Source organism: Saccopteryx bilineata, chromosome 5, assembly GCF_036850765.1.
Source record: "Saccopteryx bilineata isolate mSacBil1 chromosome 5, mSacBil1_pri_phased_curated, whole genome shotgun sequence".
NCBI classification, from domain to species: Eukaryota; Metazoa; Chordata; class Mammalia; order Chiroptera; family Emballonuridae; genus Saccopteryx; species Saccopteryx bilineata.
This window is the reverse complement of record NC_089494.1, coordinates 25,970,623-25,991,784: the sequence shown is the minus strand read 5'-3', so window position 1 is coordinate 25,991,784 and position 21,162 is coordinate 25,970,623. Positions and strand designations below refer to the sequence as shown.

Here is a 21,162-nt window from a genome sequence, read left to right as displayed (position 1 = left end):
TGGTTTGACACTCAGGACAATAAAAACAAGTTAAAGGTAGAATGTATTTGGAACAGCTTAAGGCAAATTTATTTATATTATTTTAGGATTATTACCATTACAGATCAATGTACCTCCATAATATTTTTCAATAGTCACTGTGACTGAAGGATAAAAAGCCTTTATTAGCCATTTTATAGATAAAAACAAGTAATTGATTACACAGCCAACTTCCCTCAGATGACTATGAAGTCTGTTATGAACACTGGTTAACCAAAGAGCATGGAAAAAAATGCATATGAATAAATACTGAAATGTTTATGGAAGATATTTATGAAAGCTATTAAGACTTCTGTGTTTGAATATGCACATATATAATAAAATAAATCTAAAAACATTAAAGATGCCTGATTGTTTCATTTCTCTTTGGGGCGGGGGTGAGACAAACAGATAAAAAGGGAGAGACATGAGAAGTATCAACTTGTAGCTGCGTCACTTTAATTGTTCATTGATTTCTTCTCGTATATGCTTTGATCTGGGGCCTTCAGCTGAGCCAGTGACCCCTTGCTCAAGCCAGCAACTTTGGGCTTCAAGCCAGTGACCTTGGGCTTCAAGCCAGCCACCATGGGGTTATGTCTATGAGCCCACACTCAAACTGGTGACCCTGCGCTCAAGCTAGTGACCTGAGATTTTGAACCTGGGTCCTCAGTGTCCCAGGTTGACACTCTGTCCACTGTGCCACCACCTGGTCAGGCTCATTTCTCATTTCTTAACATAAGTAATAGGTTAACTCATTCAGGAAAGTATTCTTTTTGGATTTCTGGGGTGTGCCTTGTTGTTTTGAATCCCAGGGGTGTGCCTTGATGTCTCTCCTCAATCCCCTACTCTGGCTTTAGTCACCGTTCAATTAGACACACCTCCATTTCCTTCCTCCAAGCCCAATTGAGCTCCATTCTACTCATGCATTCCACTATTAACTTTCAAAATAAATAAAAATGAGCATATTGGGAGACAGATACCCCAGCTTGACTTCTCTGCCCAGGTTATGACCTGGAATAACTGGTAGATTTCCTGTGAGGAATGTAAAGTATGTGGTTGTCCTCTGAATATAACCAGAACCACCATGGGGTTCAAGTTACTACCAGTCCTGTCTCTTATAAAGAGTATAAAGCGCCCTATCTTTATCCTCTAAGATATGTTCTTGCTAAATCTATTTTTTCCCATACATGGTTATATTTCCTATCTTTTCCTGACCCAAGGACCCTAGACACATTTGGCAGAGGAATAAACACTTTTATACCTCTTTTGGAGGAGCAGTAAATGAACAGATGAAAATTTGTCAATAAGCATTCCTGAGGGGGAAAAACAGAAAAAGTAAAAGGGATGAGAGCCAGAAGCAGGAAAGGAGAGTAGTAATAATACCCACCATCATTTTGTCCTGAGCACCAGGCATAATGTGCCGGTTAACCACCTGGATTTGCTTATTTAATCCTTACACAACCCTAAATATTGAACACTGTCTTAAGAGATAACAAAACGGATGAGACAGGGAGTAGTGACTTTCCAAGTCACTGTGGACTTGGGGAAGAAACATTCATCTGATGTGATCCCTGAGAAGGAATTTATCTGCTGACAAGGACTCCCCATGGTCAACTGAGGAGTCAAATTTTGCATAGTTAAAAAAAAATTATTTTCCAATTGCAGTGTACTTTCAATATTATTTTGTGCTTGTTTCAGGTTAACAGCACAGTGGATAGACAATCCTATACTGCACAAAGTGTTCCCCCCAATGTTTACAGTACCCACCTGACACCATATACACACTTATTGCAATATTATTGACTAGGTATATTTCCTATTCTGCACATCCCCATGATGATTTTTGCAACTGCCAATTTGTACTTCTTAATTCCTTCACCTCTTTCACCCAATGCCCCAAATCTCTCTGCCCTCCAGCAATCATCAGTCTGTTCTATGAACTTCAACTTTGTTCATTTATTTTGTTTAGATTCTACATATAAGAGAAATCATACAGTATTTGCAATAGCGTGGATAGACCTAGAGGATATTATGCCCACTGAAATAAGTCAGTCAAATAAGATCCTAGCAGCCATTAACTGACAAGGCTTCTCACATACTTTGTATATCAGGAAGAACCTCACACTGAATTCAAGGCTTCCTGCACTTATGCCCTGTTCATTCACTGCCCCTGAGTCAACTCTTATAAGGGAATTCCTGGTTTTGTCCTTCCACCAATGGACTAAATAAGACCTGTACAGTCAGAATAGCACTGCCCCATAAAGACCAATGAAGATGCATAATGCTGGCCAATCAGAAGTACACAGATTGAGATACCTCATTTACACACAACGGACCTAATTGGGAACTTAAGCTGAAACTTTCCTTATAAAATACAGCTTCTCTTTTATCCCAGGGGAACATAATTCAGGTTGTTACCTGAGTTTATGTCTACCAGGCCACAGTCCATTTTGCTCAAATACATGCTTTTTATTCTTTATAATCTAAATTTAATTTTGGTTTACCTTACCCAGCCGGTGTCTGGCAGAGGTAGCATTCCTCCCTAAATTTCACTCCTTCAGCTCTTAAGAGTTCAAGGAGAGAGATAAGGACTAAGTGGTTTTTGGTTTGTGCTTTTTAAGGATAACAGAAGCTGGAGAGGAAAGGATTGATGCATAAACAAAAAGTGAAAACGAAGGCAAGGAGAATAAGAAACTACAAGAGTGTAAGGTGGGAAAAGATGAAGAAACTCCCAGAGCTCTGGGAAGAAAGTCAGAGAAAGGGACCTTCTTGCGAGGCCCCGCCCCTATACATTGAAGCAGTAGCCCCTCCCCTGGGGGAAGGTGGGACTTCCTCCTCACAGGTCAGTTGCTTCCGGCAGAGTAAGGAAAATCTAAGGGGAAGAGGCGGTGCCAAGACTGCGCAGCCAATCGATGCGACACCTTGTTCTTGCCCGGGACTCGTGAGGTAACTTGGTCTTGGGAACTAGCACCATGGCGTCTGGATGCAAGATTGGCCCGTCCATCCTCAACAGCGACCTGGCCAATTTAGGGGCCGAGTGCCTTCGAATGCTGGACTCTGGGGCTGATTATCTGCACCTGGATGTAATGGACGGGTAACTCCGCGGGGCTCGGGTGCGGGTTGCCGCGCGGGGCGGGATGGGCGCACCTTTATTGAGTGCCTGTGGGGTGCCCGGCGTCCCTGTTCCGCGGAGCGCTGCGCTCGCAACGTGGTGATGAGAACGGGGCCGGCGGGACGCCCTGGAGGCCCTGCCTGCAGCGCAGCTGAAGCGGGCCGCCCCTGCGCCCCAGACCGCAGCCTCCTCCCCACCCCCTGTCCCCGCCAACGTGTGGCCTTCAGGCCCTTAGCACTCGGGAGGGACCTGACATCACTGGGACACGTCTGTCATTTTCAGGTAGAAACTGAGGCCCAAGGGGATAGACATGACTTGCCCAAGCTCATATAGGTAGGTAGTGGCAAAGCCGGGGAGACGCCCCGGTACCTGGAGTGAGGTTGCCCGCGATCCGCCACCTGCTGGGATTACCCGGGACCAGCCTTTTAACCTCGCTGAGCTCAGTTTCATGGCATGAAAAATGCGAGTAATAGTAGAACCGGTTGGTTAGGCGTTTTTGGAAGTTGAGATGACGATGACGTATATTATTCGTGAAGTTCACAGTACCTGGCATCTAGTAAAGTCTCTATAGTTGTTAGTTGTATCATGTTCGAATTTTGATTTTGCTGCCTTTTCTGGCACCCGTGCTCTTCAGGGAGTCAGGTTTTTGTTCAGTAATTTTAAAGCACTGTAGTTATAGCACATAATCAGTATTATGTGGAACCAGGATGAGGCTAGTTTCTTAACTTGATTATAAAATGAGGAAACAAGCCTAGAGAAAGCAGTAAGAACCTCTCTGCTTACCCAACCTTGTTACAGAGTTGCACCTTGGATCTTCTTGGGTTTGCCAAGTAGTTTTATGGCCCCGCTGGTAAGTGGCCATGAAATCATAAGAGCCATTACCTTGGGTTGAGGTAGGAAAATAAACTTATTTTAAATAGGTGAAATCTTTCTGTGTTATTTACAAAAGAGGATCAGTTACTTCTCTTTTTAAAGTTATTACCCTTGTAGGAGTTTTGTCTTCCTTTGTTCTGTCTGGTAAGTCTGTTGTTTCTCTTTTGGATTTCACTCAGTTACCTTGCTAGTGTGCCTAACCGATTGTGGCAAAATCTGACCTTAGAATTCTAGGCTAAGAAGATTTGTAAATATTACTTCTCACAAAAGCTTTATTTTTAGTCTGCTATCATATGTGATTCTGTTTATATACTTTTTTTGGACAACTTTGTTTGACAGCCCTGAACTTTCCCAGGTGATATTACTGAATGGAGTGTGGACCTCAGAGATGGATAGCTACATTTTTGTGTCACAGACACACAATTTCGTGGCAGAGGCACCTAGGGGTTTCAGGATAGAACAGGCTACATGTATATGTATGTAGTCTATTTGACACAAAAAGCACTTTTCAAAATAAGTTTTGTTTGAGTAACTGAGTGAATGGAGGAAATAATTTTCAGTTCTACCAAAACTGGGGTTCTTAATGATAACAGTAACTCTTAATTATTTGTGTTCTGGTGCTCTTTGGGAATTAACCCACACAACCTAAAGAGTTGGTGCTGTTATTAGCACCAGTATTTGACAGTGAGGAATTAAATGCAAAGAGATTATCTCCTGTCAGTGGTTTCAGAGCTAGGAAATGGTGCAGCCAGGATTGGGAGCATGCAGCACTTGAGTGTTTCAGAAACTAAATGTCTTCTGTGGGTACTGGGCTTACAGAGAATAACTAAGACATTTTCTGTTCTTAAAGAGCAGCTAATAATTTATACAATTATTTTTGTTATTTATTTTATGTCTGTCCTGCTGCACTGAAAGCTCCCTGAAAACAGGGTCGGGCTGGCTGGCTCAACTCTGTATGCTTTGCAGGTAAAGCGCCATGACAAGCTTAGTTATATAATTGGTTGAATGGATGAAAGTCTGGATCATAATTCTTGAGGTTAAGATAAAAGTTTGTTTGTCTTTTTATTGACTCCTCTCTTCTGCCAAGAAACATCTTGGTTTCAAAAACTAAATTCTGCATACACCGTTTAAGAAACCTTTTACTTTTCAGCTTCACAACTTTTTGAGCTAACAGCTATTCCTGTTCCCCTATTGCAAAGGAGGAAACCAGTTTAAGAAGGTTCGGCCCTTTCCTGGATGTCCACCGGAAGCGGTAAAGCCAGGCTGAGCTGCAGTGTCTCCTAGGCCGGGGGTGTGAAATGAAAGCAGGGTGTGGACTCCCTTTCCCAAGGTGGCCAGCGTCAGTTTACCTTCCCTATGGGTCCTGCCTCCATGCTTCTCTTTCCCGGCACCATTTGAAAATCTCCGACGTCACACTGAGTTTGGATGTGTTTGCTGTTTTTCTGGTCCCCCGCTCTTAATTACTAGAATTTAAAGCTGGGGAGATTTCACATTAGTACTAGATTTTTGACTTTCGTATAACATCCAGAGGTTTGCCAGTATGGGTCTACAGTCATAGCAGCCACCATTAGCCAGGCCAGATGACCTTCATTTGTCTCCTGTCCCCATCTTCCTGTTTTGTTCTTCCATGTTACCTGCCATTCCTTGTAGGCATATGAGTTGTGATTCCTAGTTCACAGGAATTGTTTTTTGGTTACAGTCTTGTGACATTTTATTTTCTTATCTTTGCCTTTTTGGGAGACCCAGTAAAGGTTTGATCTGTTTGAAATAGATTACATGACACTTATAAATAAAGCTTAGGGTTGATGGAACATGAGAGATAAAATAATTGTATTTCTGTGTTATAATAATTAGTTTAATTTCAGTAAATTCTCTAGGGGAAGACTTTTTTTATTGCATTTTATTTTTTGCAAATTTGACTCTCAAAAGTACCCTCAAGGAAAAAAAAATAAGACAGTAATATAATAATAAAATAGACTTCCTTAATGAAATTTCTCTTCATTAGAGTGAAATAATTTAGTGTTTTCCAAGCTGGTCTGATAAGTGCTCCCTGTGCACTTAAGAATTCAGATTCCCAGGTCCATTGTTGTGTCAGTAGGCTTGTGAATCCTTTCATTGCAAGTGCTGATGCTTTTGTCAGGCAGATTAGGGACCACCCTGACTTCGTGCTTGGGTTTGTAGTCCTTTCTGTTGTTATGGCTTAGCTAGAAGCCTTTGGTTCCTTACAGCAGTGGTTTGGTTTTGTTCTCCCAGTGTAGTTGGTGAATCTGGTGCATTGAATTGGTCTTCAGTGGTGCACTTAGTTATATATCATATAATTAGGGGTTCAGTAGTTTAAACAATCTGCTGTTTCCCAATGAAGTAAAAATTTGTTTTATTCTCCCTCTCTTTTTTTGTATGTGTGACAGAAACAGAGAGAGGGACAGATAGGAAACATCAGTTCTTCTTGCAGCACCTTAGTTCATTGATTGGTTTGTCGTATGTGCCTTGACCAGGGGGCTACAGCAGAGCGAATGACCCCTTATTTGAGCCAGCGACCTTGGGCTTCAAGCCAGTAACCTTTGGGCTCAAGCCAACCACCATGGGGTCATGTCTGTGATCCCACGCTCAAGCCATCGACCTTGCGCTCAAGCTGGTGAGCCCGTGCTCAAGCGGGTGACCTCAGGGCTTTGAACTGGAGTCCTCTGCATCCCAGTCTGATGCTCTTATTCAGTGTGCCACTGCCTGGTCAGGCTTCTCATATTTTCTTAAGATGTGATTATGCTTATTTTCATAATAAATGAAACCTAAGTTTCAGACAGTAAAAGTAGTAGAGCTCCCTCAGAAATATAGTGGGATCTATTCCAGACCATTGTAATAAAATGAGGATTGCAGTAAAGTGACTCATTATCTTTTTGCTGGTAGAGGGTCTTACCTTCAATGTGTTTAAAAGAAACAACAAAAAACCACCTGTGAATTGCAATAAAACAAGGTATGCCTGTACTCCTGAGTCTACACAGCAAATTGAAAGAACAGTGAACAAAATACAAAGCTTTCAATTTAAGAACTGTATAATATTAACCCTCATTGCCTGTTTCTCTGACCCTTACTTCCAATTTGTGAGTAAACATAATAAGCCTCTTATCTATAACCCTAGTGCTCATTACTTTTAGGTGAATGGTAGAATGATTTCCTAATTGCTAAACGCCAACCTCCAAGGGCCAGTGAGCTGTGAGTGAAAGTGTCTGAACTCGTCTACCTAACCAGTCCCTCAGATGTGTCTTGAACCCAGACCTCTCCCATCTAAGTGTCTCCTCAGCCGGGCTTTCTTTTTCTGTTCTTAGTTTGGTGGCGGAGTAAAGAACTTGGACTTTGGAGCAAGGCTGCCTGCCTTGACACACCTGCTCTTGCACTCCCTGGTTCTATGACCTTGGGCCGCTTTTCATCTGTAAACTACTGATAATGTAGTGCCTATGTCATGCAGCTGTGAGATTTTAGTGAGTTAATGTATGAAAAGTGTTTACAATGGTACCTGGTCCATGTAAGTTTTAATTTTTTAGTTATTAACATTCATTCTGCCTGTCAGCTAAGCTTAAACTCTTAACTGTGGTGTAGTCTCTCTTTCAATCCCCTGCCCTCATCATATCAGTTAACAAATCCTATCACCTTTTCCTGTCCCTGTTTCCGCTGTTGGTGTTCTTGCCATTTGCCAGCACCTCTTACCTCCCTTCCAATTTACTGCCCAGTCCACCTTCGTACTTTATTATTTGCAGCTCTTTATTTGTTTGTTTCTTTAAAACCTCACTTCATATTTACAACAGGATGAAGTCCACACACTGAGCCTGGCATTTCATACCCTTCCTGTGACAGTTGGCTTCCTGCCTTTCTCACACTAGCCAAGCTAACCAACACCATGTTCCTTTTTTTTTTTTTTTTTTTTTGTATTTTTCTGAAGTTGGAAATGGGGAGAGAGAGTCAGACAGACTCCCGCATGCGCCCGACCGGGATCCACCCGGCACGCCCACCAGGGGGCAACGCTCTGCCCACCAGGAAGCGATGCTCTGCCCCTCTGGGGCATCACTCTGTTGTGACCAGAGCCACTCTAGCGCCTGGGACAGAGGCCAAGGAGCCATCCTCAGTGCCCGGGCCATCTTTACTCCAGTGGAGCCTCGGCTGCGGGAGGGGAAGAGAGAGAGAGAGAGGAAGGAGAGGGGGAGGGGTGGAGAAGCAGATGGGCACTTCCCCTGTGTGCCCTGGTCGGGAATCGAACCCAGGACTTCTGCATGCCAGGCCTACACTCTACCACTGAGCCAACCGGCCAGGGCCTATGTTCCTTTTTCTTTGAACATAACTTGTTTATTTCTGCCTTTGTTTCATTTCTTTTTCCACTGTTAAAAGTCTATTCTGTAAATCTCATCTTCCTCCCTCTTGGAAAGTACTGTATTGCTTGCCTCTGGAACTGTTTTACCTCATATTTGTCTAGCTTTTCTTGAGATCCTCATATAGGATAATACCTACTTTAAATAAATGAAGCCCACATTTCAATGGCTTAACATTACAATGTTTTATTTCTCATTCATGTAACAGTTCAGGATGAATGTCCTTCTGTACTGAAATCGAGGGGCATAGACCTTTCCTCCTTTGGCTTTGCTTGCTATTCAAGGGCTTCTTTATTGGCAGAAGGGTAAAGTGAGTGCAGAAAAGGAGTATTACTTAACCTGCTGGGCTCTTCTGTGACACACATCACTTAAACTCACAGTCCATTGCTGAAGACGAGTCACATGGGCCAACTGGATGTAAAGGGAGTTGAGAAATGTATTTCTAGTTGGCTGCACTGGCTTTCTGTCAACTAGGCTGTAACAGTAGGTCATCGTGAATTCTGGGGAGTTAGTAGGCATCTCTTGCCAGTGAGATCATAAAGTTCTCTGGGCTGAGCAGGAAGTCTCACGTATTTTTTATAAAGTATACTACTCTGAAACAACCATGTGGTAGTTGGTAGAACACAAGGACTAACTGGAGTAGGATGATAATTAATTACCTTGGGTCTGATATCTGACTTATTTGAATCTTGCTCCTACAAATAATTAATTGCTTGACTTAAGAAAGTTATTTATCCTATGTTCTTCATATAATAACACATCTACTTCATAAGTTTGTGGTGAAGATGAAATGAGGTGTAACGTACAGTGTCTGGCATGTTGTAAGCCCTTGGTAAATGGTGGTTTCTTGTACACACATTGTTTTCTCTGATGATCTTTAAGAAAGTTTTAAATAAACTGTCATTTAGTGCCCTGTGGTAAAGGTGGGATAGAAGTTGACTTAGGCATGCTGTAATGAACGAGGATATGAAAAACCTGTATTAGAGTCCAGAACTTTCTAACTAGTGTATGACTTGGGCAAGTCATATAACTTCCAGGGTTTTGATTTTTGTCATCTTTCTAGTTCTACCTGTCAGGGGTTATGAATTACAGCGTTAAATCGTGTGACATGATTTGTTCAGATATCAAGGAGATATTGCTTTGTAAAGCCAAAATTATCCAGATATTTTTAGTATTGCTTAATACTAATGATGTTAAATATTAAATTGAAAAATATTGCAATCACAGACATACCTCTCTACCCTTTCAGAATATATATTGAGAACGATACAGAAACTGACTTGAAAATGTTTTCAGAGTAAGGTTTTGTTTGTCTTGTAGGCATTTTGTTCCCAACATCACCTTTGGTCACCCTGTGGTAGAAAGTCTCCGAAAGCAGCTAGGCCAGGACCCTTTCTTTGGTAAGTGGGTGTTACGCCAGCTGAAGCTGGATGTGTTGCTCAAGTAAAGGAAAAGATGTTTGATTTCTCAACTTTTGGTTTCATCTGGGACCCCTTTTCTCCTCTCTGTGCTGGGGCTTCATTGGCTGCCTGTAATAAGCCAAACTCTTTCCTATTCTGGGGCCTTCGCACTTCTGCTCATTTCTTTGCCTGGGAAGCTGTTCACTTGGCTAGCCTGCCTGTCTTTTGGCCTTGGATCATTTCTCGTTTCTTCAGAGAGGCCTTTCTAAGCACCCTATCTTAAGTTAACCCTTATCCAGTTATCATGACAGCCTTCTGGATTTTCTTAGGACTTCCTTTAATCTGAGGTTATTTTTATCAGATTATAAACTCCTTTAGTGCAGAATTTCATCCATTTTGTTTACTGTGGTTTTCATAGACACAAGATTGGGACTCAGTGTAATGTTACGTGATTTATGAATTGATTGATTTTATGGTCTGGAAATGAAGCCGATTATTGGAACTTTCTGCAAATGGGGCCTATGTATGCTCCTACTTAAATGCTGTAGGATAATGTGAACTAAGATATTTAAGACCACACAGTAACCTAAAAGTTACTTCTCATGGAACATGAATTCAGTTCACATGTCGTTGCTGGTCTTTTAAACTACACTGACAGCGCCTCACTTGCCCGATCTCTAAGTATACATTATTGCCTCATTTATGTGGCGTTAGGGAAACGATGTTCCATCAACTTGGTCACCATTTTGAAATTTCCAAATAATGGAATATAATTTTCTGAGAATCTAAACGTATTTTTATTACATTTTGGAAAATGAATTTTACAATATAAATTTGTCCTTAGGACTGTATTAAGTGAATGAAATAAGTAGCATTGTTTGCCCCACTGTACAATGACCAAAGAGTCCTCTGTTTCTCGCTTGTGTAGATTTAAAAGTATTTTTCTTTTCCTCTTCCTTTTATTTGGGCTTCTAGTGTCACTTCTGGCTGCTGTTGTGTCACCTGCTATCAGTGCCTCCCCTCTTATCACCCTTCCACCCCCACTGCACACAATCTGATTTTTCTTCCTGTTTTAATGTGTTATTTGCTAATGACCTTCTAGAACTGGGTCTGATATAAAGATGAATGGACTCTGTGTGCTTCAGTGTTTGGGTTTTGTGACCTTTGCCTATTTTATTAAATGTTTTTTGTTTAATTCTTGGATCTTGGCTATTGGTTAATGGACACATGAATATATTCTAGGAACTAAATCAAAGGCTGTATATATAAAAATATATAATTGCTAGTGTTCTAAACTGTTTAATCAGTACTGAGTAGAAAATAGCCATCTAAGAAATAAAGTGCTAGGGGAAAGTCTGTTGTATCTATTATCCGAATCATTGGTTCAGGTTTAGTCTGAAGACCCATAGGAAGCCCTTTCTGAGAGTCCATGAGGTCCAAACTATTTTTACATTACAGTATTATTAGATATATCTGCATGGAGGAGGCAGAAGCAGTGGTGAATGAGTCTGCTGGTGCCGTAGGCCGAATCCAGGCAGTGGTATCGAACTATACAAGGAGTCATTAGCATTCTTTATCATGATGTGTTCCTGAGTGTTCTTGATGAAGCACTGAAAACTATTTTTTCAGTAAGTCTTGACCTTTGAATGTCTGTTAAATATTTTGTGTGACAAAGTAGGAAGTGCATATTGGCACCTCTGCGGCATGCTGGAGTATGAGGGTTTTCTCAAGAAAAACCTCTTGCACTGTTTTTGGAATTGTACACTGTACCTGCTTTTTTTTTTTTTTTTTTATGAACACCATTTTCTCTTGAAAGAACAATGGACAGACGAACTATGGTTAATCAGACTCGGATATTTTACTAACATTAAAAAAATTAATGCTCTCAGTTAAAGGAAAATACCTTGTTTTTGCAGATTTTACATTGCAGCTAGCCTTTATAAAAGTACCACTTGCCACGTTTTGGTGGCAAGAATATCCACACTTGTCTGAAAAGGCTTGTAAGGTATTCCTCCCTTTATGGTTGTTTCTTACTTTTCTTCATTTAAAACACCATATTGTAACAAATTGGATGCAGAGTAGATGTGAGAATATCTTCTGTTAAGCCAGACATTAAAACTTGCAAAAATGTAAAATAATGCTCACTCTTATATTAACATATTAGATTTATTATTGCTTATTTTTTTAATGAATTGGTAAGTAGACTTAAGCATTTTCTTAATTTAAATTTCTAATACATTAGCTGTAGATAGATATAACCCACCAATAGTGCTTTTGGGGCCTTCAGTAAATTTTCAGAGCCTAAGGGGGCCTGATAATAGAACATTTGAAAACTGCTCGTATGTTCACTACAGACACATTCACTGAACCACTGAATCCGGGAACACTGGAGATTGACTGTGTGCATTACTAGTGGTTACTACATGCTAGAAATTGAATGGCAGAGCAGTCTGGTAACTTAATAGTGAGTAAACTAGGTATATTAAACCAGTGTGAATTTCCCTTATTTATAACACAGACAAATGAGAAAAGCCAAAATGAGAGTCTAAGTTTTACAAGCAAAATTTATTTATTAAAATATGTTCTATTTTTGTTTAGAAAAACAAAACTTCGTTCTTGGTGTGATTAGTTAGGCGGTATACATACTCTTTTCCTGACATTTTTTCAAAGCCTTGGTGCATTTTAAAATCTTATTTTAGTTCTGGAATACTATAATTTTTTCTTTAATACAGTTGAGCTATGTCAGAAATGTGTTTCCTTCAGCAAAACAAAAACTCAAAAATCTTCTACCATTTATCACACACAGGAGTATTTACTGTTTCCTTCGTCACAACGCTTATTTCTTGATTTAACCTCTTTTAATCTGCCCTGTCCTCATGAAATGCTATTACATTTCAAGTTAAGATCTTTAAGAAGAACAGGCCCATTTTGCCTAACAATTATGTTTTTCAAGTTTTAGAATTAGGATGCATGTCAGGCTTCCTGTATCATGTCCTTCCCTCCACATTCATGGTTCCTCCTGCAGTGTGTGCTCTTGGTGAACGGCAGTGTAGTGTGGTTCCCCCTGCAGTGTGTGCTCTCGGTGAACGGCAGTGTAGTGTGGTTCCCCCTGCAGTGTGTGCTCTCGGTGAACGGCAGTGTAGTGTGGTTCTCCCTGAAGTGTGTGCTCTCGGTGAACGGCAGTGTAGTGTGGTTCCTCCTGCAGTGTCTGCTCTCGGTGAACGGCAGTGCGGTAGTGGTTCACCCTGCAGTGTGTGCTCTCGGTGAACGGCAGTGTAGTGTGGTTCCTCCTGCAGTGTGTGCTCTCGGTGAACGGCAGTGTAGTGTGGTTCCTCCTGCAGTGTGTGCTCTCGGTGAACGGCAGTGTAGTGTGGTTCCTCCTGCAGTGTGTGCTCTCGGTGAACGGCAGTGTGGTAGTGGTTCCTCCTGCAGTGTGTGCTCTCGGTGAACGGCAGTGTGGTAGTGGTTCCTCCTGCAGTGTGTGCTCTCGGTGAACGGCAGTGTAGTGTGGTTCCCCCTGCAGTGTCTGCTCTCGGTGAACGGCAGTGCGGTAGTGGTTCCTCCTGCAGTGTGTGCTCTCGGTGAACGGCAGTGTAGTGTGGTTCCCCCTGCAGTGTGTGCTCTCGGTGAACGGCAGTGTAGTGTGGTCCTCCTGCAGTGTGTGCTCTCAGTAAACGGCAGTGTAGTGTGGTTCCCCCTGCAGTGTGTGCTCTCGGTGAATGGCAGTGTGGTGTGGTTCCCCCTGCAGTGTGTGCTCTCGGTGAACGGCAGTGTAGTGTGGTTCCCCCTGCAGTGTGTGCTCTTGGTGAACGGCAGTGTAGTGTGGTTCCCCCTGCAGTGTCTGCTCTCGGTGAACGGCAGTGTGGTAGTGGTTCCCCCTGCAGTGTGTGCTCTCGGTGAACGGCAGTGTAGTGTGGTTCCCCCTGCAGTGTCTGCTCTCGGTGAACGGCAGTGTAGTGTGGTTCCTCCTGCAGTGTCTGCTCTCGGTGAACGGCAGTGTAGTGTGGTTCCCCCTGCAGTGTCTGCTCTCGGTGAACGGCAGTGTAGTGTGGTTCCCCCTGCAGTGTCTGCTCTCGGTGAACGGCAGTGTAGTGTGGTTCCTCCTGCAGTGTCTGCTCTCGGTGAACGGCAGTGTGGTAGTGGTTCCTCCTGCAGTGTCTGCTCTCGGTGAACGGCAGTGCGGTAGTGGTTCACCCTGCAGTGTGTGCTCTCGGTGAACGGCAGTGTAGTGTGGTTCCCCCTGCAGTGTGTGCTCTCGGTGAACGGCAGTGTAGTGTGGTTCCTCCTGCAGTGTGTGCTCTCGGTGAACGGCAGTGTAGTGTGGTTCCCCCTGCAGTGTGTGCTCTCGGTGAACGGCAGTGTAGTGTGGTTCCTCCTGCAGTGTGTGCTCTCGGTGAACGGCAGTGTGGTAGTGGTTCCTCCTGCAGTGTGTGCTCTCGGTGAACGGCAGTGTGGTAGTGGTTCCTCCTGCAGTGTGTGCTCTCGGTGAACGGCAGTGTAGTGTGGTTCCCCCTGCAGTGTCTGCTCTCGGTGAACGGCAGTGCGGTAGTGGTTCCTCCTGCAGTGTGTGCTCTCGGTGAACGGCAGTGTAGTGTGGTTCCCCCTGCAGTGTGTGCTCTCGGTGAACGGCAGTGTAGTGTGGTCCTCCTGCAGTGTGTGCTCTCGGTAAACGGCAGTGTAGTGTGGTTCCCCCTGCAGTGTGTGCTCTCGGTGAATGGCAGTGTGGTGTGGTTCCCCCTGCAGTGTGTGCTCTCGGTGAACGGCAGTGTAGTGTGGTTCCCCCTGCAGTGTGTGCTCTTGGTGAACGGCAGTGTAGTGTGGTTCCCCCTGCAGTGTCTGCTCTCGGTGAACGGCAGTGTGGTAGTGGTTCCCCCTGCAGTGTGTGCTCTCGGTGAACGGCAGTGTAGTGTGGTTCCCCCTGCAGTGTCTGCTCTCGGTGAACGGCAGTGTAGTGTGGTTCCTCCTGCAGTGTCTGCTCTCGGTGAACGGCAGTGTGGTAGTGGTTCCTCCTGCAGTGTGTGCTCTCGGTGAACGGCAGTGTGGTAGTGGTTCCTCCTGCAGTGTGTGCTCTCGGTGAACGGCAGTGTAGTGTGGTTCCCCCTGCAGTGTGTGCTCTCGGTGAACGGCAGTGTGGTAGTGGTTCCTCCTGCAGTGTGTGCTCTCGGTGAACGGCAGTGTAGTGTGGTTCCCCCTGCAGTGTGTGCTCTCGGTGAACGGCAGTGCAGTAGTGGTTCCCCCTGCAGTGTGTGCTCTCGGTGAACGGCAGTGTAGTGTGGTCCTCCTGTAGTGTGTGCTCTCGGTGAACGGCAGTGTAGTGTGGTTCCTCCTGCAGTGTGTGCTCTCGGTGAACGGCAGTGTAGTGTGGTTCCTCCTGCAGTGTGTGCTCTCGGTGAATGGCCGTGTAGTGTGGTTCCTCCAGCCCCAGTCCTTGCACCCTGCGCCTCTCCTCTCACTGTCTTCATTACCAGCTCCTGTCAGCTCTTCTTTCACAACACACCGAACCCCACCATTTCCCACCAGCCTGATTGCTGCTGTTGTCCTTTTCATCTGGGCTACTGCCTTGGCTTTCTAGGGCAGACCTTGTCACTTCCGCATTCAGAATCCTGCAGTGTTGCCTGGCCTGTGGTGGCGCTGTGGATAAAGCGTCGACCTGGAACACTGCGGTCACTGGTTCGAATCCCTGGGCTTGCCTGGTCAAGGCACATACAGGAAGCAACTACTATGAGTTGATGCTTCCTGCTTCTCCCCCCTCTTTCTTGCTCTCTCTCTGTCTCTCTCCTCTTTCTCTCAAAATCAATAAATAAGTTCTTTAAAAATCCTGCAGCGTTTTTTCTATCACTTGGAATCAAACCCGGTGGCCTGTAGTACTCGGTGTTGTCTCTTCACCCCACGGGTCTCTGACCTTGTCAGTTCTCCCCGTTGCCCTGCGTGCCACCACACTGGCTTTGTTGACTACCATCTTAGTGTTTTTGAATAGTTTGTCTCCCCCTCTAAAAATGTAATCCTCACGATAGCAGGGAGTTTATCCTTCTGCCTTTTAGGTGTATCCCTAGGACCTCAGAATAGCAATGGGTGTGGTAAATACTTAATAAAATATTAGTGAAGAGATTCACTTAATTTAGTTTTTTGATTTTTTAATGAGGAAATAAGTCTTCAGGGATAATAGAACTTTTTTAAAAAGATTTTTTGGGCCTAACCAGGCAGTGACACAGTGGATAGAGCGTTGGACTGGGATGCAGAGGACCCAGGTTTGAGAACCCAAGGTCACCAGCTTGAGCGCAGGCTCATCTAATTTGAGCAAAGCTCACCAGCTTGGACCCAAGGTTGCTGGCTCGAGCAAGGGGTTACTCGGTCTGCTGAAGGCCCACGGTCAAGGCACATGAGAAAGCAATCAATGAACAACTAAGGTGTCGCAACGAAAAACTGATGATTGATGCTTCTCATCTCTCCGTTCCTGTCTGTCTATCCCTCTCTCTGACTCTTTAAAAAATAAAAAAGTTTTTTGGGTGGCATTTTTTGGAAGTTAACCTAGACTGCTAGGTTTCCTGATTTCCAGTCATTACTTTCCATATACAGCAACATATGCTTTGTGTGTGTGTGTGTGTGTGTGTGTGAATGACTATCCCAGATCTTATCTTCAGAATAAAAAGGGACTAGTTATACATAGAAGTTTTACTATTTAACAATTACTGTGATGTCAGAAGATTTTAATATATGAAATGGGAACAGCTGCAGGTTGGTTCCAGTAATAGGAGCCAGGTTGTTTTCCTTTCGGTAATATTTAGGAGATGTGTTTTTTCTTTCTAGACATGCACATGATGGTGTCAAGGCCGGAACAGTGGGTAAAGCCAATGGCTGTAGCAGGAGCTAATCAGTATACCTTTCATCTTGAGGCTACTGAGAACCCAGGGGCTTTGATTAAAGACATTCGGGAGAATGGGATGAAGGTGAGAGGTCAGCTGGTACAGTAATGTTTTATACCACTCACACTCGGAGTTGGGAACATTGGGCAGAAAACGGGAAATAATAGGTAGATAAGACGGAACTTGGACAGCTCTTCTTTGGGAAGCCAGAGTTTTAAGTATAACTTGTTTTTTGTATAATCCTTTTGAATATTACTGCTTTTTAGAAACATTTATATTTAATAGCCTTGTTGACTTTTTTAAATTATGTAGTGTGAATGGTTTATGCATTCCATTTATATATGTTTTCTGTTTTTTTAAGAATAGGCATTTCTGCTGGGCCTGATATACCACAAGAATATAATGTGGAAGTAATTGTTAATGTGATATAGCAAATCTGTCTCTGTCACAGGTTGGCCTTGCTATCAAACCAGGAACTACAGTTGAGTATTTGGCACCATGGGCTAATCAGATAGATATGGCCTTGGTTATGACAGTGGAGCCTGGGTTTGGAGGGCAGAAATTCATGGAAGATATGATGCCAAAGGTAAAAGAAGTATTTGATTCTGAGTAAGGCTTTTATTATCTGTGTTCATTCAATAAACATGTATTGAACTACTTGTTATATTAAGACATGTCCTGTTCTGAAGTGGAGAGATAGAAATGCCTACCTACAGATTATTGTAATACAGTATGATAAATGCTGTAAGAGATTTAGGTTTGGAAATCAGAAAAGATAGTACATTTTAATCTTGAAATTTTCTTTCAAAACCATTATTATTTCTACTTTAGAGTTTTTGGGAGTGTTTATTGACTATTGAGGGTTTTGTTTTTTTCCTATGAAGTATATTCTCTGCACAGACATGACAAATTAAATGCAATTTGGCAAAGAGAACAAAGCTTGCTTTTAGGAAACTTAATTTGTTTCAGTATATTAAAGGGGAAGTTTTCCCTGGTCATAATTTGTATTGCTGTATACATAGTTATTATATGAAATATTTGGAATCCTATTTTAGTGGCCGATATTGGCTGTTTGATTTTTTATTTGGTTGTGTTCCCATCCCCCTCATATTCACTTTAGGAATTGCTTATTTCCTTGTGTATATCTAGGTTCACTGGTTGAGGACCCAGTTCCCGTCTTTGGACATAGAGGTTGATGGTGGAGTAGGTCCTGACACTATCCATAAATGTGCAGAGGTGAGACTGCTCCTCAACTGTGACCTAGACCATTTTCCTATCAAATGTGATGTCTAGGACATCATCTTATGTGCCAAAGAGATTTCCTCTACATTTACTAACGGCTTTCTTGGAAAGGTGTTTTCTCTTTTCAAATGTAGAAGTAGAAAAATAAAGAGCTATAAATGAATATTCTCAAATCACATAATCATTAAATAGTAAGTTCAGTTATCTCAGTAATGCTGAAGAAAGTTCTTTTATGAAAAAAAATATATATACTGAATGCCAGTCTTTAGAAGATTATTAAGTTCCAGGACCTTGGAATGAGTCATTTTTCCAATTAAGGGAAAAACCATGTCATCTTCTGAAGGGAAAAAGTTCTTATTCTGTAGAATTTAGGTGTATTAGTTATCAATTTGTAAGAACAGACAAGGGCCACTTTTGTTGAAATTCTAGATGTAATCTCTGGATACCTCTAATGCTCTATGTGGAGCAGGGATGAGTGTTTTGAGTAATTAGCCAAGATGAGTTAGTATCCTGAGCTTCATTAAGAGGGTGCCCGTCCTTCCTGTAGCTCTGCAGGTGTTCAAGTTCACGTGGTCTTTTTTTTTGAACTCAAGTTCAACATGGTCTAATCGGCACTTCCAGTTTTTGTATAAATGCCACACTTTTCTGCTTGATACTTGTCAAAAGCTTAACTGTGATAAATATTTAGGGAAAAGGAGCTAGCAAAATGATTAGTGATCATATATATATATATATATATCACTTGACGCCTTGTAGAATTTTTACTAAACTATACCATTGTGCTGTTCCTATTTACATTAAGAGATGTGTTAAATTGTAACCCTATAAAACTAATTATTTTTATTTTTATGAAGAATGTTAGAGGTGTAGTACACTGTATCATAGAGTGACAGCATCTGATTGAATAGAATTTCCTCAGCTTTAGTGGCTCTCCTAATAGTCCCCTCTCTTCTGGCAATGAATCACATAACGGATTGGGTTTCCCTCCTTGAGTCAAATCCTAGGAAGCACAGCTAAATTTGGACTTGTTATTTACTTTCCTCTATTTTTGTTTTTATATTTAAAAACACCTTGAAATTCTTTAAGCCACCTCAAAACCATCTTGGAATGCAATGAAGCCTATTAAAAAGTTGTTTCATTCCTTCTGGCATCAAAAGGAGAAATTATTTAATGTTGCCCTATGTTATGGATAGTTTCAGATTTTAGCAACATTGTCCTTTCAGACTACCAATTCATATACATAATTCAAAATTAATGGGCAGTTTAATTTTTAGTAGTTATGGGGATATTAGTATATATTGGAAAAAACCTTACTAGAATTAAAGATGAAAGGCTTTTAAACTTTATCCAAATATTAGAAAATATACAGTATTGGTATTTAAAAATCATTACAAAAGAACTCAAGGATTTCTTAGACATATTTAAAAACAATTTCACATCCTCATTAGTTAAGCATTTTAACTTCTTTCTTCATTGAATCTGATTGAATAAATCTGTTCATCTCCAAATGGCTTTTGTTCAGTTTTAGTGCTGACTGACAGATGCAAAGATAGAAACTCTAGTGAAAGAATTGTTCAGGCTTTTCTGCATCTTTCTTTGAGCCATAACCTAAGTGTTTACTTCTTCCAGGCAGGAGCTAACATGATTGTGTCTGGCAGTGCCATAATGAGGAGTGAAGACCCCAGATCTGTAATCAACCTGTTAAGAAATGTTTGCTCAGAAGCTGCTCAGAAACGTTCTCTTGATCGATGAAAGCACAAGGAATCCGGTGTTTCTGCTCATGAAATCCTTTTACTGGAAAACGAGAATATTGACTGCCAAATCGTATCACTGTTGAGGCAATGCTGCTTTTCTGAGCAACTACTCATTCCAGTGACTAACATCTTTTGTGCAGAGTGTTTCAGGAGGTTAGAAATTTAATGGAATTTAAAGATCAGTGTGGTGAAATACCATTTTTACTGAGAGACTTGATTTTTATAAAGAGTAAAAATATGGCTGTATTAAGGTTATGAACAGAAATGTGTCTTAATGCCGAAGGGAGGCATATTATCTCCTTTCTAAAAAGAATTTTCTATTGTTTCTTGGCTGTTTCCCAAAAGCAAAGAAGTCCTTATGTTTTTCCTGTTCCGTGTCATTTTTGGTTTGTGTATATGTGTGATAATATGAGTAGAATAGAACTTAGGGAAAAAATCTAAGTTTGAATCCGGCTGGGATGGAATGCTGTCTTCTTCTTCTAAAACATCTATTTTCTACTTTGCACCTTATATTTTAATATACAAAAATGATATATGAAGCCCAGGGATTTTAAGGTGGTCTGTTTAAAATACAAGCACAGATTTTAATAAGGTGTTTTGTTAGCTTTGCTGCCGGGGCAGGTTATTCTGTGATTTCCCCATCACCACCCCATCTTTAATCATACCCACCATTTTTAACGACATGAGATACGTGCTAGCTCTGAGCAGAAAGGAAAGGAAGTAAAATTGAATCGACTCTTCCCCTTTCCAACTATGTGACCTTAGCAAATCAAATCCACCAACCTCTGTGAGCTTCTATTTATTTATTGATTATAATAACTGCAGGACTGTTGAGGATTAAAAAAGATACTATTATAGAAGTGAAGCTCTGCTTCTGGTCTCTAGAATGGTAGAATCGAGGATGCTTAGTACAAAGGAGCTATCATTATATGTGTATAAGGTTTATGTTTTATAGATGAGAAAGTCCTGATATAAAGCTCAGCGACAGGTTGCCAGCATGGGAAGAATCCAGGAGGGCATAGGACTTCTGGTCTGTGCTGCTGGTGTAAATGGAGGCCTTGGGAGCTACAGTAGGCCGAGGAAGCTCTTTTTACTTCACACTGTCTTATTTCCAGTCTAACTTGACCCTGTAGCACAACCAGATGGCTGAGGATCTGCGAGAACTGTGGATATATTATATATATTAACTGAAAGGATATATATTTTATTAATCCAAGAAAGACCAGGTAGGCTAAGAGATGGCAAGGTACAAGAGTCGATCCATAAACTAAATATTTATAATTGTGTCCCAAATTATACTTTGACAACAAATATGTTAGCCACTTCATTACTGTAAATACTCTTGCTATAACACATAATACATATGGCAAGAAATAACAGGATCTGTGCCATTAAACTTGTTTGGGCTAATGTGAGTGTTAAGAAAAAAGATCTGAAAAAATAAGAACATCAACAGTTATGTATGGAATAGAGTTTGCTTGTTTTTTCTTTTGTTTCTTCATTACAAGGTAAAAATATGTTTCTGTTTATTTTTGCTTAGGA

General features: G+C 41.8%; 1 protein-coding gene across 4 annotated transcripts; it reads left to right on the top strand.

The window, feature by feature from the left end:
- The first annotated feature begins 2,902 nt into the window (after window positions 1-2,902).
- RPE (ribulose-5-phosphate-3-epimerase) lies at window positions 2,903-20,043 on the top strand. 4 transcript variants are annotated; one of them, XM_066233458.1, is made up of 6 exons: window positions 2,903-2,964; window positions 9,682-9,761; window positions 16,569-16,708; window positions 17,076-17,210; window positions 17,774-17,860; window positions 19,496-20,043. In XM_066233458.1, exons 3-6 carry the CDS (start codon window positions 16,571-16,573, stop codon window positions 19,616-19,618), a joined length of 483 nt encoding a protein of 160 aa, XP_066089555.1. In that variant the 5' UTR covers window positions 2,903-2,964; window positions 9,682-9,761; window positions 16,569-16,570; the 3' UTR covers window positions 19,619-20,043. The 4 variants fall into 4 exon arrangements, with proteins under 4 accessions (XP_066089555.1, XP_066089553.1, XP_066089552.1 ...); XM_066233456.1 differs by having other exon boundaries at window positions 2,964-3,101; XM_066233455.1 differs by lacking the exon at window positions 2,903-2,964 and adding an exon at window positions 2,971-3,112.
- The last annotated feature ends 1,119 nt before the right edge of the window (window positions 20,044-21,162 follow it).

Excerpts from the sequence above, each read along its gene's own strand:
- RPE (XM_066233455.1), top strand. The coding sequence starts at position 2,991 with ATGGCGTCTGGATGCAAGATTGGCCCGTCCATCCTCAACAGCGACCTG. Across the intron at positions 17,211-17,773 it reads TGGAAGATATGATGCCAAAG|GTTCACTGGTTGAGGACCCA; the intron begins GTAAAAGAAGTA and ends GTGTATATCTAG. Across the intron at positions 17,861-19,495 it reads CTATCCATAAATGTGCAGAG|GCAGGAGCTAACATGATTGT; the intron begins GTGAGACTGCTC and ends TACTTCTTCCAG.